The sequence below is a fragment of the Schistocerca serialis genome, chromosome 2 (genome assembly GCF_023864345.2).
Source record: "Schistocerca serialis cubense isolate TAMUIC-IGC-003099 chromosome 2, iqSchSeri2.2, whole genome shotgun sequence".
NCBI lineage: Eukaryota > Metazoa > Arthropoda > Insecta > Orthoptera > Acrididae > Schistocerca > Schistocerca serialis.
In genome coordinates this window covers 308,989,715-309,006,320 of record NC_064639.1, presented here as the reverse complement: position 1 = coordinate 309,006,320, position 16,606 = coordinate 308,989,715, and the positions used below count along the sequence as shown (strand labels likewise).

Sequence of the window (16,606 nt, the reverse complement as noted above, 5' to 3'; positions counted from 1 at the left end):
TTGTAACTATAATTTATTCTATTTGCTAACTCAGTTATGCAATTACTAAAATGTAAAATACAGAACACAACCACCAGTGATGTGGTTGCCATAGCTACAGGAAAAGCTCATTGTGCTGTTACTGGGTGGAACAAGTTATTTTACGAGGAACACACAGTGCATGCCGTATTGTGCAGATATTTTCAGTGCAATGTATATAAAGATATAAGTGACGGTAAGAATTGAAACGAAACAGAACTACTCTTAACGAATGACTGGAGACAAAGGTGCAAAAAATATCCACAAACACTACATGAAATTTTATTGGTTGATTTCTGGATTACCCTGTATTTCGCTAGAGTTCAATATAATCCTGTCGATGACTGTAAATTGTTGACTAAGAAAAGGAAGTACTAAGCTAGTTAGTATTTTTGTTTAGATTTTTCATCACGTCTTTGGACATGCATTAATGCTCATTTACCCGTTCATTAAAGTGTGCAACAAACTGCACGGTAAAGGAAATGGGACAGGTCGCATTTGGTTAAAGTAGCAAAAAGCGCACAGCAGTACTGCACACGCAATTAGCAGACAGTAATCAGTATACCTCGATTTCCTCTACAGCTTCAGATGGTTCAAATGGCTCTGAGCTGTATGAGACTTAACATCTGAGGTCATCAGTCCCCTAGAACTTAGAACTACTTAAACCTAACTAACCTAAGGACAACACACACATCCATGCCCGAGGCAGAATTCGAACCTGCGACCGTAGCGGTCGCGCGGTTCCAGGCTGAAGCGCCTAGAACAGCTCGGCCACACCGGCCGGCCCTCTACAGCCGATGCATTATATGCCGTGGCAGTGAACACCACAAAAGGAAGAAAATGGCGTTACAGATGAAGGAGTGATGCAGGGGACGATGTGAGTGGGAAAGCTTGACATTTCTTCGAAAACGATTTCTTTTAGACGACGAATACTCGTTTCGAACTTGACTGAGAGCTTGTGCGACATAAATTGACGAGACAGGATGCTGATGACAAAATCAATTACTTTTCTCCAAGAAGTTATCAATTACTCTATAATTCCATGCCACTGGTGGATAAATTATGTTCAAAATATGCGTTAGGTACTAACATACTCAGTGATAGCACCACTTCTCTTCGAGGCCTCAGCGATATCTGTCTCAACAATAATGTGAAGGCTGAGTTTATATTTTCCTTTTGGTTTCCTCCAGTGTTGTCTCCAGCCTACGCTCTTTTAATGTACAGCATATTCCGTCTGACACTGTATAACGTTTTGTTATTGTGATAATCTTTATTTCTCGTGTCAAAAAGACTTGGCTTCAATTCATATTGACAGATACAACACACAAGTGTTCTTTGCGCCAAGTTGCAGTATTCTATTTTCTTTCGAGCACGAATATAGACTTATATTTGGTTTCGTCCAACATGCAGCGTCAAGGGGTAACAGTAGATTTCTCGCTGCCACTCGTCTTCTCGCGGTAAGTCACCTATGGCTTAAAATAAGAGACCTTCGTTGTCATCCAACAGCTATACTGAAACTTCTGTGAAAATTCTAACACTTAGCAAAAAAGTTCCAAACGAATGCAAAGACTCGAGATGTTCAAAGGTCTTCGAGCAATAAATACACTGCTGGCCATTAAAATTGCTACACCACGAAGATGACGTGCTACAGACGCGAAATTAAACCGACAGGAAAAAGATGCTGTGATATGCAAATGATTAGCTTTTCAGAGCATTCACACAAGGTTGGCGCCGGTGGCGACACTTACAATGTGCTGACATGAGGAAAGTTTCCAACCGATTTCTCATACACAAACAGCACTTGACCGGCGTTGCCTGGTGAAACGTTGTTCTGATGCCTCGTGTAAGGAGGAGAAATGCGTACCATCACGTTTCCGACTTTCATAAAGGTCGGATTGTAGCCTATCGCGATTGCGGCTTATCGTATCGCGACATTGCTGCTCGGTTTGGTCGAGATCCAATGACTGTTAGTAGAATATGGAATCGGTGGGTTCAGGAGGGTAATACGGAGCGCCGTGCTGGATCCCAACAGTCTCGTATCACTAGCAGTCGAGATGACAGGCATCTTATCCGCATGGCTATAACGGATCGTACAGCCACGTCTCGATCCATGAGTCAACAGATGGGGACGTTTGCAAGACAACAACCATCTGCACGAACAGTTCGACGACGTTTGCAGCAGCATGAACTATCAGCTCGGAGACCATGGCGGCAGTTACCTTTGACGCTGCATCACCGACAGGAGCGCCTGCGATGGTGTACTCAACTACGAACCTGGGTGCACGAATGACAAAACGTTATTTTTTCGGATGAATCCCGGTTCTGTTTACAGCATCATGATGGTCGCATCCGTGTTTGGCGTCATCGCGGTGAACGCACATTGGAAGCGTGTATTCGTCATCGCCATACTGGCGTATCACCCGGCGTGATGGTATGGGTTGCCATTGGTTACACGTCTCGGTCACCTCTTGTTCGCATTGACGGCACTTTGAACAGTGAACGTTACATTTCAGATGTGTTACTACCCGTGGCTCTACCCTTCATTCGATCCTGCGAATCCCTACATTTCAGCAAGATAATGCACGACCGCATATTGCAAGTCCAGTTCGGGCCTTTCTGGATACCGAAAATGTTCGACTGCTGCCCTGGCCAGCACATACTCCAGATGTCTCACCAACTGAAAACGTCTGGTCAATGGTGGCCGAGCAACTGGCTCGTCACAATACGCCAGTCACTACTCTTAATGAACTGTGGTATCGTTTCGAAGCTGCATTGGCAGCTGTACCTGTACACGCCATCCAAGCTCTGTTTGACTCAGTGCCCAGGTGTATCAAGGCCATTATTACGCCCAGAGGTGGTGGTTCCGGTACTGATTTCTCAGGATCTATGCACCCAAATTGAGTGAAAATGCAATCACATGTCAGTTCTAGTATAATATATTTGTCCAATGAATACCCTTTTATCATCTGCATTTCTTCTTGGTGTAGCAATTTTAATGGCCAGTAATGTAAGTAATACTGCAGACTGATGACTAAATGGTGGCCTCTCTTGTATCACCAGGAAGTTCAATGATATTCACAGTGTCAGGGGACGATAAACATGAAACTAAACTGAAATATGAAACCAAGTAAAAGTGAGTTTCTTTATCTTAATAGCTACAGTATATTACATTTGTGTAGATCAGAGTGATCGATCTGTAGGAAACGGGTTTGCTGTAGCGTTATGTCTTTGATCGTACAGAGCGTGCATCTCAGGTTGTATGATCCATGTGTGGGACCAGTAGATAGCATACACTTGTATGTAGTAAAGAAGGTGTTCTACACCACAGAATGTGGTCACAACACAAATAATCACCATTCACTCCACAGAGCCATAATGGGCTCTGAAATGTCAGCACCAGTGTTTTGCAAATTTGGATTAATTCGATCATACCTTTGAGTATTGTGATTTCACAGATGTATATGTTTTGTAGCAGAGAATATTTAATTCTATAGATTAAAGCAGGTGATCTATTTGGATAACAAGAATCAGTAACCTGTTTTTAGTTCCTGCTTGCAGGGTGGTCGTAATTATTCAGGAGCCAAAGGAGGAGGAGATGACGTGGAATAGCTTTCTGCGGCCCTTCGATGTGCGTCTCTGGCTGTGCATTATCGCAATCACTGCCCTCGTCTGGGCTGTCCTCAGAGTTCAGAGGAGGTACAGAGCACGTGTGGAGTATCACGACGACCAAAGCCAGACATACAGTCATGTATTACACGTCACAGGAGTATTCTTCATGCAAGGTATGTATTTTTTGAAAGGTCTGGCTAGAATTTGTCAGGATGTGAGGAATAACTTATATTAAATTATGTATGACTGAAAACAACATAATATTTGAATCAAATAAACAATATATGTGATAAGCAGTCGTATGTGGTCGCATTTAGAACTGGATATGATATGTTACGATATAAATTCTACTATGATGTAATAATAATTCGTGATTAATTATAATAATTATAATTCAACAATGCTAGAAGCTGAGGAAATGCCTTAAAATTTGTGCCATAGCTGGGACTTAAACCTGCGTTTCCTGCTTACTATGTATATGTGGTAACCTCTTACAACACCATAACACTAAGGATAACAAACATGCACGGACAACCCTAGTCCAGTTCCCTCCATAACACAGACGTCAGTACACGCCTTCCACGGTGTTGTAATGCTTACAGATCTGCCTAATGTGCAGGAGATCTGCTGTCCCAACTGTGGCTCAGATTTCACTCATATATTCTTCTTTTCTCATTAATGAAAATAAATTTGAGAAAAATGTTGTTCCGTCAGATCAATAATTAGAATTACTCATAAAATGCAAAAACTGTTGCATTTAGAGCAAAACTGTATAATAAAGAAAATTAAAATTAATACGAAACATTAATTGTTTAAATAAACTTTAAATCTGTAAATGTTAGAGGTATATCTTACAATCATTTCCACAAGAAAGGGTACGCCATAATTTTAAATGTGAAAGTATACACGATAATTTTAAATGTAACGTCCGCAGTGACATCTCTGATAGTGGTATTGAATCTGTAATCAATGCGCTTTTGCGCTGTGTATGAATAAACACCGTGGGAGTGGAATGTTTTATTTTGTCAGTTGCAGTTTGAAATTAGTGCCAAATTTTTGAAGCGTCACGAGGTAATGCTTCTTGTAGATCATCCAAAAGGACCAAAGCTTTCATATGGAGCTGCTGCTAAAATTCTTTGAAGGTCAAAGACACTCATTGCAAAGTGGGCCCAACGGTATTTAGAGGTTGGGAACGATGATGATTTACAGGAGAGAAGGCTAAGGCGCGAAGCAATACTCGACAAAGGAGGCGATTGGATTAACTATTAGGTAATTGTGCAATTAGTAATAACATATGTTTTCATGTAAACATATATTTATAATTGTCTTTTATTACTTACAAATAATGGCGTACACTGTCTTGTGAAACTCATCGTATATTCAGATTTAAATAGTCTATGTGAGTAACTTCCTTTTTTTGTAAGACATTTATGTCTCGCCAGAGTGCTGCTGAAGAGGAACATTTTGAAGAATTATTTCCCATGCATAACTGGATCAGTTTCGAATCTCTGTAATTCAGCTTGCAATTAATAACAAAATATTGAAACTTCAACTGTCAGATCATTGAAAAATATGGAAATATCTGAAATTGTCTCTCAGGTGGATATTAAAATATTAGACAGCCTGATAGTTATATTTAGATATTTGGGGAAGAAAATTTTGAAAAAGTGAAGTGGAAAGTCTCCATCTATGAGATTTAAAAGTATGAAAAATGAATAATCCAAGCTGAGGATTATGTTTTTTATGAAATGTGTAGACATGGAGGAAATCCAACTTAATAGTATGTACAATATTAAATGGTCCCAAAAAGATAAATTGTAGAAATGTTCATTAAAAATTATATAAAAACGTTTTAACATACAATGCAATCAAGGAAATGAAAAATATAAACAGGAAATGGAATTTTTTCTAGTTAGTTAAACTTTTTTGCGCAATGGAAATTTTACAAGTGCAGGTTTCTCTCAGAAAATGTTTTCCTGTTTGAAGTAGTTTTTGAGTTCAAAATGTTTCTTCTAGGGTAAGTCCTCCATTTTATACTTTTTAGCTGTACTTTGCTTTTATCTACAAGTTTTGAACAAGTGTCTATTCTTTCTGTATCAACTCACCTTTGTTGCCAGCTCTCGTGACACGTCATGTTACTAGAGTCACCTTCTTCAGAATCGTGGTTATTCATGTATTTTAAGGCAAAGTATCCTCATGTTGCGTTAACACTACGATGCCCATCTCAAATCTAGTGCTGTAGTACGAAGCACAGGAATTTCTGAAGGTCATACATAACACATGAAACAGGACGTGGTAAATTAACCTTGAAATTGCAACGTAATCTTCATACTCGTGGTGGTACAGTTAATGTTATAACTCGACCTGGTAGGAAGATTACCGCCGCTTGTCCCATCCTACAGCTGCTGCATGTTACTCTCTGTAGTAATGGTTTAACAAATTCATGTGGTCCACGAAATTACAGTTACTGCTGGGGTATAAACTGTTTCTAGCGGGTGGGTTTAACCAACCGGTAAAAATTTGAATGCAACGGATAACGCAAAATTTTTGGAACCACTACAGAAGGCTCCTATGCAGGGCTTAATAGAGAGCATAGAGCCATTATTTACTTTCATGATCCAGCATTCAGCTGTGGTACTGACTTTCACCTGTTCTTTATGATGAAGGGAGGATATAATCAGTCGAGGGTACAGGTTAATTGATATTTATTCAATACCGATGGCATTTCAATAACTAGCCGTGTGTCTGTTGGAATATACATCGTCACAACTGGTGTCTCTAGTTAACATGATTCACTTTCGCCACGTAATTATGGAAAGGGAGAGGGGAGCGCAGACCTGGCTTCAATGTAATTTTATTAAGGCACACAATTATACGTAACCCATGCTTATTACAGTCAGTTACTATAGGTCACGCATAACAAGTCCAGCAAAGACACTACAAGCGAAAACGGTCAGGGTGGACGAGTATTTGCCTAAATATTTCAATTTTCGCTGAAACGTATGCTGAAGAAAGGGTAGCAAGTGGTGCACTTAACTATGACTGTCAATTTTGCTTCAATCTTTCTTTCTGAAACAACACCACGTTACTCAGCTGGGGGGAAGGACATTTACTATCATATGGCGGGAAAATTTTGCGAGTCTTTGTTCTATCAATGGGCATTAAAATCTGAACTTTCAAGATACAAGAGTTTAAGCCGTGTATTTTACCTAACGCACTTCATTGTCGGCGAATCAGATACACTCCTGGAAATGGAAAAAAGAACACTTTGACACCGGTGTGTCAGACCCACCATACTTGCTCCGGACACTGCGAGAGGGCTGTACAAGCAATGATCACATGCACGGCACAGCGGACACACCAGGAACCGCGGTGTTGGCCGTCGAATGGCGCTAGCTGCGCAGCATTTGTGCACCGCCGCCGTCAGTGTCAGCCAGTTTGCCGTGGCATACGGAGCTCCATCGCAGTCTTTAACACTGGTAGCATGCCGCGACAGCGTGGACGTGAACCGTATGTGCAGTTGACGGACTTTGAGCGAGGGCGTATAGTGGGCATGCGAGAGGCCGGGTGGACGTACCGCCGAATTGCTCAACACGTGGGGCGTGAGGTCTCCACAGTACATCGATGTTGTCGCCAGTGGTCGGCGGAAGGTGCACGTGCCCGTCGACCTGGGACCGGACCGCAGCGACGCACGGATGCACGCCAAGACCGTAGGATCCTACGCAGTGCCGTAGGGGACCGCACCGCCACTTCCCAGCAAATTAGGGACACTGTTGCTCCTGGGGTATCGGCGAGGACCATTCGCAACCGTCTCCATGAAGCTGGGCTACGGTCCCGCACACCGTTAGGCCGTCTTCCGCTCACGCCCCAGCATCGTGCAGCCCGCCTCCAGTGGTGTCGCGACAGGTGTGAATGGAGGGACGAATGGAGACGTGTCGTCTTCAGCGATGAGAGTCGCTTCTGCCTTGGTGCCAATGATGGTCGTATGCGTGTTTGGCGCCGTGCAGGTGAGCGCCACAATCAGGGCTGCATACGACCGACGCACACAGGGCCAACACCCGGCATCATGGTGTGGGGAGCGATCTCCTACACTGGCCGTACACCACTGGTGATCGTCGAGGGGACACTGAATAGTGCACGGTACATCCAAACCGTCATCGAACCCATCGTTCTACCATTCCTAGACCGGCAAGGGAACTTGCTGTTCCAACAGGACAATGCACGTCCGCATGTATCCCGTGCCATCCAACGTGCTCTAGAAGGTGTAAGTCAACTACCCTGGAAAGCAAGATCTCCGGATCTGTCCCCCATTGAGCATGTTTGGGACTGGATGAAGCGTCGTCTCACGCGGTCTGCACGTCCAGCACGAACGCTGGTCCAACTGAGGCGCCAGGTGGATATGGCATGGCAAGCCGTTCCACAGAACTACATCCAGCATCTCTAAGATCGTCTCCATGGGAGAATAGCAGCCTGCATTGCTGCGAAAGGTGGATATACACTGTACTAGTGCCGACATTGTGCATGCTCTGTTGCCTGTGTCTATGTGCCTGTGGTTCTGTCAGTGTGATCATGTGATGTATCTGACCCCAGGAATGTGTCAATAAAGTTTCCCCTTCCTGGGACAATGAATTCACGGTGTTCTTATTTCAATTTCCAGGAGTGTAGTTATGGGGGCACAAGCAACATTAACTATCACATCAGTACTATTCCACACATGTGGCCAAGTAGCGGTAGCCATCAGAAATGCAAAAGTATGGACACACAAGATCATTCCTTCCCTATCTTACACTCGCCCACTATAGTATGGTTATTCACTCGTCTAGTACACATCTTCAGACCGAAACTATAGTTTACCAATGTTGCGGTTGCTCCAACAGACCACGTGGCGGGAAAGCAAGTGCACAAAGGTAACATATGAAAAATAAATAAAAAAACACCAAAATATTACTGTAAAAGAAAGACCACATTAAAGTACATTAAATGAGTGGACTTCTGTTAAAGGCAGATCAATAATGCGACCGTGAGCTTAAGACCCATGGTGCGTGGCCTAACCAAGGCACAAACGCAGAGTTCTACTGAAATTTGACTAAATTATGAAAATAAGCTCCCTTGTGGGGGTTTCGTGGTAATATTACACCTGATTTCAACATCTGGACCATACTAACGAGCAGTTTTGAGACATTCTGATACCTTTGTTAACATTACCAAAATCGAGAGCTGAGTCTCCACGTCTGTCCAGCGTGGCTACCCAGGAACAAGTGGACCTGCGGACACCTCGCCTAAGCGTTGTTCGTTCAAAAGGTGGTGGAGGGGATGGTTCGCCAACCTGACAGAGCCAATACTCCTGCCTCCGCGACCTCTCTGCCCTGACTTGTACACTATCTTTGACAAACTTGTTCGCGTTTAGGGGTTGGTACTACCCTACGACAGAATCACTGCACTCATGCAATGTTACGACCTCTGACTAAAGCTTTCTGCTGCTTCACATAATATCTCATTCATACAGTCCAAGGTAGTATAAGGGAAAGGATGCGGGGAAACGTGGCACACACGAAATAAGAAATCAATGAATAAATAAATAAACACCGCTTGGTCCATTCTCTTCTGCTTGTCATCCACGGACTTACTTCCGCAGAGTAAAAAACACTCTCTCCATAATTCTCCTGTACCGGAATTTATTGAGAAAACTATGGAACGGGACAACAAGTAGCGTTTCAGAATGAAGTGGAAAGGTCCTAAAAGACTTTTGCCCTCTATCTTCAAATGCGTCTTTCGACAACGCACAGGCAGTGAAATCAAGTGGAAAATTCCGAAAAAACTTTCGCCCCCATCTTCAAACGCATCTTTAAGTATTGTACACAAATTAAATACACAGACAAAGTAACGAAAGAATTGATAAATATAATCAGAGCTGATGATATACTCTGGCCACATATAGTTTACGACTGGGTGGATATTAAGCACTAGTTACTGGACTGCAAAACCAGAATACCAAATAAATTGTTGAAAAACGGAAAGTAAGTAAAAGTTCTGAAGAAAATAATAAAATTCAATTGCTGGAGCAACCAAACTTTATAGAAATAAATCTCAGGGCGTTTGCCGTCAAGGTCCTGTAACATTTGCAAAGCTTCCTAAGCAACATAGAAAAACATGAGGAAAGATCTTAAAATTAATCATCACATGAAACCGAAACTTGCCTCGTTTTATGGTAGTGAGCCATCATCCTTAGACACTAGTACACTAACAACGTTAGACTGTTAAGAAAATCAATGCAGTGGTTGTCAGTCGACTGGTGTTTGTCTCGTTGACATATACACTACTGGCCATTAAAATTGCTACAACAAGAAGAAATGCAGATGACAAACGGGTATTCATTGGACAAATATATTATACTAGAACTGACATGTGATTACATTTTCACGCAATTTGGGTGCATAGATCCTGAGAAATCAGTACGCAGAACAACCACCTCTGGCCGTAAGAACGGCCTTGACACGCCTGGGCATTGAGTCGGACAGAGCTTGGAAGGCGTGTACAGGTACAGCTGCCAATGCAACTTCAACACGATACCACAGTTCATCAAGAGTAGTGACTGGCGCATTGTGACGAGCCAGTTACTCGGCCACCATTGACCAGACGTTTTCAATTGGTGAGAAATCTGGAAAATATGCTGGCCAGGGCAACAGACGAACATTTTCTGTATCCAGAAAGGCCCGTGCAGGGCCTGCAACATGCGGTCGTGCATTATCCTACTGAAATGTAGGGTTTCGCAGGGATCGAATGAAGGGTAGAGCCAAGGGTCGTAACACATCTGAAATGGAACGTCCACTGTTCAAAGTGTCGTCAATGCGAACAAGAGGTGACCGAGACGTGTAACCAATGGCACCCCATACCATTACGCTGGGTGATACGCCAGTATGGCGATGACGAATACACGCTTCCAATGTGCGTTCACCGCGATGTTGCCAAACACGGATGCGACCATCATGATGCTGTAAATAGAACCTGGATTCATTCCTTCCAAAAAAATAAGGTTTGCCATTGGTGCACCCAGGTTCGTCGTTGGGTACACCATCGCAGGCGCTCGTGTCGGTGATGCAGCGTCAAGGGTAACCGCATCCATTGTCTCCGAGCTGCTAGTCCATGCTGTTGCAAACGTCGTCGAACTGTTCGTGCAGATGGTTGTTGTCTTGCAAACGTCCCAATATGCTGACTCAGGGATTGAGACGTGGCTGTACGATCCGTTATAGCCATGCGGATAAGATGCCAGTTATCTCGACTGCAAGTGATACGAGGCCGTTGGGATCCAGCACGGCGTTCCGTATTACCCTCCTGAACCCACCGATTCCATATTCTGCTAACAGTCATTGGATCTCGAGCAACGCGAGCAGCAATGTCGTGATACGATAAACCGCAATCGCGATAGGCTACAATCCGATCTTTATCAATATCGGAAACGTGATGGTACGCATTTCTCGTCCTTACACGAGGCATCAGAACAACGTTTCACCAGGCAACGCCGGTCAAGTGCTGTTTGTGTATGAGAAGTCGGTTAGAAACTTTCCTCATGTCAGCACATTGTAGGTGTCGCCACCGGCGCCAACCTTGTGTGAATGCTCTGAAAAACTAATCATTTGCATATCACAGCATCTTCTTCCTGTCGGCTAAATTTCGCGTCTGTAGCACGTCACCTTCGTGGTGTAACAATTTGAATGGCCAGTAGTGTATTGTCGTTTCTTGTAATTGGAGGGAAGGATGTAACTTCCAGTCGACATTGAGGTCATCACATTCGGCCATTGGTTGGATTTCTCCGTTAGGTGCTGCCACTGGCAGAACATTTTGTTCATTTTATTTGTATACTAGCATTCAGTAAAGACTTCACTGACGTTAAAGGAAATCTGACGTTTATTATGCCTGCACAGAGATTCTGTAGTGAAGCCTCGGCAACTGTTGGACGCTTTTCAAGAATGCAGATCTGCTTAGCATAGGAAAGTCTACTAGTTATTTATGAGTATTTTGACGAAAAATGCTTTTCACTGAAGCGGCCCCACGATGAATCCCTCACTGGCAAGGTACAGATATGCCTGCCGCCGTCTCAGCTACGAAAGAAATACACAGTTACTGCTTCAATTTCTGTCTGTCTCTCTCTCTCTCTCTCTCTAGCTTTAGTTTACTTTAAAAAAATCCCGTAAATTAAAATATGATTCAGATAACTCCTTACTTCGACACTCTTATATTCGTAAATGTTGTGTTACTTCCTTAAATGCAGAAAGATGAAAGGGTGGGCATATTTGAAGAAATATCACATGAAACCCCAAATGTTTCTCAAGCATAAAATTGCCATCCCCTTTTGCTGTAAGCAGTCGTGCTTCGTCAGTAAAATTACACAGTAATAGGATAACTGAATAAAGTGTAACACCTGACAGCAAGCCTCATAGAGTGAATTAGATCATCCTAGGATATCTTCTTAAGAAATTTGCTATTTGCAAACCAAACTGCTTATGGACATCTACGGGATCGGCAGGTTGCGGCGGGGGTCGAGACACGGAGTCGTGCGACAGCGTGCGGGCGTCTCTGCTGGTGGCGTCGATGTCTGCGCTTTTGGTGTACACTGCGTACTGTGGCGCTCTCACCGCCTCATTGGCTACGCACCGCCTTAAGATGCCCTTCACAGACCTGAAGGGCCTGCTGCAGGACGGCTCCTACAAGTTGCTGGTGCTCTACGCCTCTGGAGAGATGACCATATTCGATGTCAGTAAATTTAGGTTAAGTAATGTGTAAGCTTAGGGACTGATGACCTAAGCAGTTAAGTCCCATAAGATATCACAAACATTTTTTTTATGTCAGTACGGCCCTAATATATCTTAATGTCATTCATCTACGTATGGCCAATGCTACACTGATGTACGTCAAAACTGAAGCGCCAAGACGGAACCATTTGGCTGGAAATGACATCATAGCACAAATAACATAAATGACATTGCACTGCACATAATGGCCACGCTAGTAGGTGGGTGACAGGATTGGCAATGAATTTAAGGGATAAGATGAAGGGATAATTGACAACAAAGTGTTTTATTGAAAAAAAAGGATGCAGGTGCCCTATGATACATGGGCCCTACATGTGGGGAGGCAAGATGGAAAACTTCAGCCTCTCCGATATCGGTCTGTTGCGTTTTTGCGTTTCAAGGCCAGTAACAGAGAGAGCAAGCAGCTTCCCAGGCCAGCTATAGGTAAAACCCGCCCAGACTGTTTGGAAAAGCTCACTGGTCTCATGGGAAGCGCTACACTATCAGTGCTGACACTACATCAGCAATGGCCTTACGGCACGTAGACTCTCGCTTCCCTATTGTAGCCTCGGTGGAAGGTTCGAAAATATTGAAGCTGTTACAGCATTTAGGAATAATTATATAACAATACTTAGGAATAATTATGCATTTTATTCTCCTCTCCCTTCTCAAAGATCCACGGTATGTGGTGATTTTTCTCTGATTGAGGATTTATAATAATTAAAGACAGAGAAAGCAGCGCGGGATTAGCCGAGCGGTCCAGGGCGCTGCAGTCATGGACTGTGCGGCTGGTCTCGGCAGAGGTTCGAGTCCTCCCTCGGGCATGGGTGTGTGTGTATGTCCTTAGGATCATTTGGATTAAGTAGTGTGTAAGCTTAGGGACTGATAACCTTAGCAGTTAAGTCCCATAAGATTTCACACTCATTTGAACATTTTCGAAAGACATTACATTCACATTCACATTCACATTTACATTCACAATACGCAATTTGCAAAAGCCATGAAAACAAAGATAACAACAGCATTTATGTGACTGGCCTTATGATGAGTGGTGAAATGACAGATGCGGTATACAGGACAGAGTAGCCGCTAGGCTGGTACTAGTCGGTACATGAAGGTGAACAGAAAGTTGCACTGCTCGTACTAGCATAGTAATTGGTGATTTACTACATTATCATCCTACAGGGAGGGATTATAGTTCAAAATTTATGTGAGATTTTGGCTGATTCAAAGAAGTTACAGTCAATCAGTGTATATTTTTACCAGTCGGGGTATCTTTGTGCCATTTACCACTTTTGTTTCAAATGGCTGCTGCTTGACCTACTTGCATTATTTTTCAGTAAATGTAACAGTTTTATTACCTGTGTGATTTCTAATTAGTATTTTAGTTTGTTTTCCCAACCTCATAACAGATTTTAGGCTTCTAATTATCCTTTAATTGCGTGAAAAGATTTTCTGGCGACAGCGATTTAAGTTGAGCAATGCCAGGTCGATACAAATATCTTGATATTTCAAAGTAAGCCTGCAGTACTGAACTGATATTGTTTGTTTTCACCTCTTATTAACACCTGATTTTATTCTGGCACTATCTGAATTTGCCCAGAGCGTTAGATATAGGAAAAATTCTTAGTTCCTGAAGACTGGTTTAATGTTATCCTGAATGACGTTGTAACTTCGTACCAGCATTAAAATTGAAATTTTAATCTATTAGGGCATAGGTAGTACACATTTTCACTTTTCCAGGAACTCAGTAAGTGTAGATATAAAATGTTACAATATCTCTTGTGGTGTGTAGTTTATTTTCTGTCGAGTTTTTTCAAAAAAAAAATGAAAATGGTATAATGTTTTCATGATTGACTGTAGCAGTTAACAGTTATTATTGTGATTTTTATTTTCTTTCTTTGAGAATAGGATAACATATTAATGGGTTAAGAATAGCAGTGAGAGAATTTAAGTTAAATAATTCATGTATCTTTCTGGGAATTATGAAACATGGCATAAATTAAATCTACTTAATTCATTATAATGTGACACATCGCGTGACCTAAAGTTGTTTATTTTGACTGAAGACATTGAAATAGATCGAAAACTACACATCGGATCATTAAAAGTTGTAATTCAATTTGTTCGTCTCGGAGGAGACATTCAATGATACCACATTCGACCCCCAATCGACTCGAGGGTCCTTGAATATGCCAAGGCACTTGGGACTCCACCTACATCATACTGCGAGCACAGGACAGGCCAGCATTACATAACTTATAATTGGAATCTCTATTCGCAACGTTGCATTCCTCCGACATAGCGAACAAGGAACTACTCGACGTGCAACTGTGGCCATGGCCGAGGCGAACGTTACTCTACTTTTTCAACTACAGTAAGTGTTCGAAAGTAGTATCGCCAGCTTCAACACAGTGATTCGATTTTCAAATGACCGTACACAGGACAGGAGCGTATCTGTGGGAATGCTAGCACAGGCATTTCTGATGCCGTTGACGATGTCTTTGCAGCCTGTTGGCAGTTGCTGGTATACCTTACCTTTTAAATATCCCCACAGAAAGAAATCCTGCAAGTCAAAATCCGGCGACATGGCGGGCTAATTAATTGCATCACCTCTGTCGATCCACCGACTAGTGTAAACACGCTCTAATACCTCCCGTCCTTCAATTGCATAATGTGCTGGACAACCATCATTCTGAAACCACACACGTTGTCGAACGTCCAGAACAAGTTACTATAATAGTATAGGTAGTTCCTCGTCCAAAAACGTTCGATGTTTGCGTCCGTTCACCGTGCTATCGATTAAACACGGACCAATCAGTTTGTTCCCTATGATGCCACAACATACGTTAACCGACCATGGACATTGATGGTCTGCTTGCCGTAACCAATGGGGATTGCCTACACTCCAGCCGTTTAGCGCTGCCTTGATTAGTGAATGTAGACTCATCGGAAAATAGTATCTCGACAAAGAACATGTGGGGCTTTGCATTTGTTGATGTACCCATTCACAAAACACTACCCTGTTATAGAAATTGGCGCCATGAAGTTCTTGATATAGCGACTCGTGGTATGGATGACACTTATGACTATGCTGCACTGTGACTACGGACATACCGGAATCGCGGTGTGATTGCTGGGCGGTTACCCATGGGTTGTTGTGCACTGCCGCAAGTACAGCTACTTCATTAGTTTCTCCTGTAACACGTTAGCTTCTTTTTCCTTTTGCCGGTCTGTGCGCTGCCATCTGTCATAAAAGCGTTCACAACCTTGTAAAAGACGAACGAGAGCAAACATGCTCAGGAAAACTCTCGGCATACAAGGCAACAGCAGCCCCAACATTTCTTCTACATTCTCCGTAAGTCAGGGTCATTTCAAAAAAATTTTTCTTCTGTTGTTGCAACATTCACCCTCCACTTGTATGTCTGTTCTCCAAATGATAGGTAGGTGCGCAGGCAATAAACACTGCTTAGGTATTTTAATATTTAGAGCCGCTATCTGTTCTACGTCTGCGCGATAAGTGAGCTCCAGTCATAGTGTAATGCCTGTTACTAAATGTCGTAATTCGCTACACGGCCACGGTTGTGCGTCGAGTAGTCAATATGTTTGGCGAATACAACGTTGCGAATGGGGTTTCCAATTACAGGTTCTGAAATATTGGCTTGTCCTACCCTCGCAGAATAGCGGCGGAATCCACTTGCCACTGAATATTCAACGGCCACTGAGTAGCATGTCGTAAGTTACGATTGTGTGCCCATTTCTATTCCTGCGATTACAGCCCCGTCTGTGGAAAAACAAAGAAAATGCTTCAGACAATATGTATGTATATTTTACTGTCGAATCATAATCTGCAATAAAAAACAGGGGTTCCCATTGAAGAGTTCAAAGTTGCCCCCCACCCGCACCCAGACAATGGGATGTCCCAGTGCGAGAGAAACAAATTGGAGTTATAACTGTTTTAGTTGCGATGTGTAGTTTTCGAGATATTTCAATGTCCTCAGTTAAAATGAACACCCTGTATATTCTCAGGGACTTATTACGTTCTTGGACTAAGAAAATAAGTGAGCACTACGCTGATCTCTTTTACATATCTAGAAATAGGTTAAATATTGCAAAATTATGAATTTTATCTTCATGATAGTCACAACATCCTCTTCTTGTTACTCATCCTCGCAAGAATCAGTCACCTG

At 42.7% G+C, this 16,606-nt stretch overlaps 1 protein-coding gene across 1 annotated transcript in view; it reads left to right on the top strand.

Annotated features, from left to right (window-relative positions):
• Window positions 1-16,606, top strand: part of LOC126455933 (uncharacterized) — a 102,817-nt gene that overhangs the window by 65,876 nt on the left and 20,335 nt on the right. The window contains exons 3-4 of the mRNA XM_050091692.1: window positions 3,577-3,800; window positions 12,152-12,342. Of these exons, the coding sequence (XP_049947649.1) occupies window positions 3,577-3,800; window positions 12,152-12,342 (415 nt within the window). The remainder of the gene's footprint in view (window positions 1-3,576; window positions 3,801-12,151; window positions 12,343-16,606) is intronic.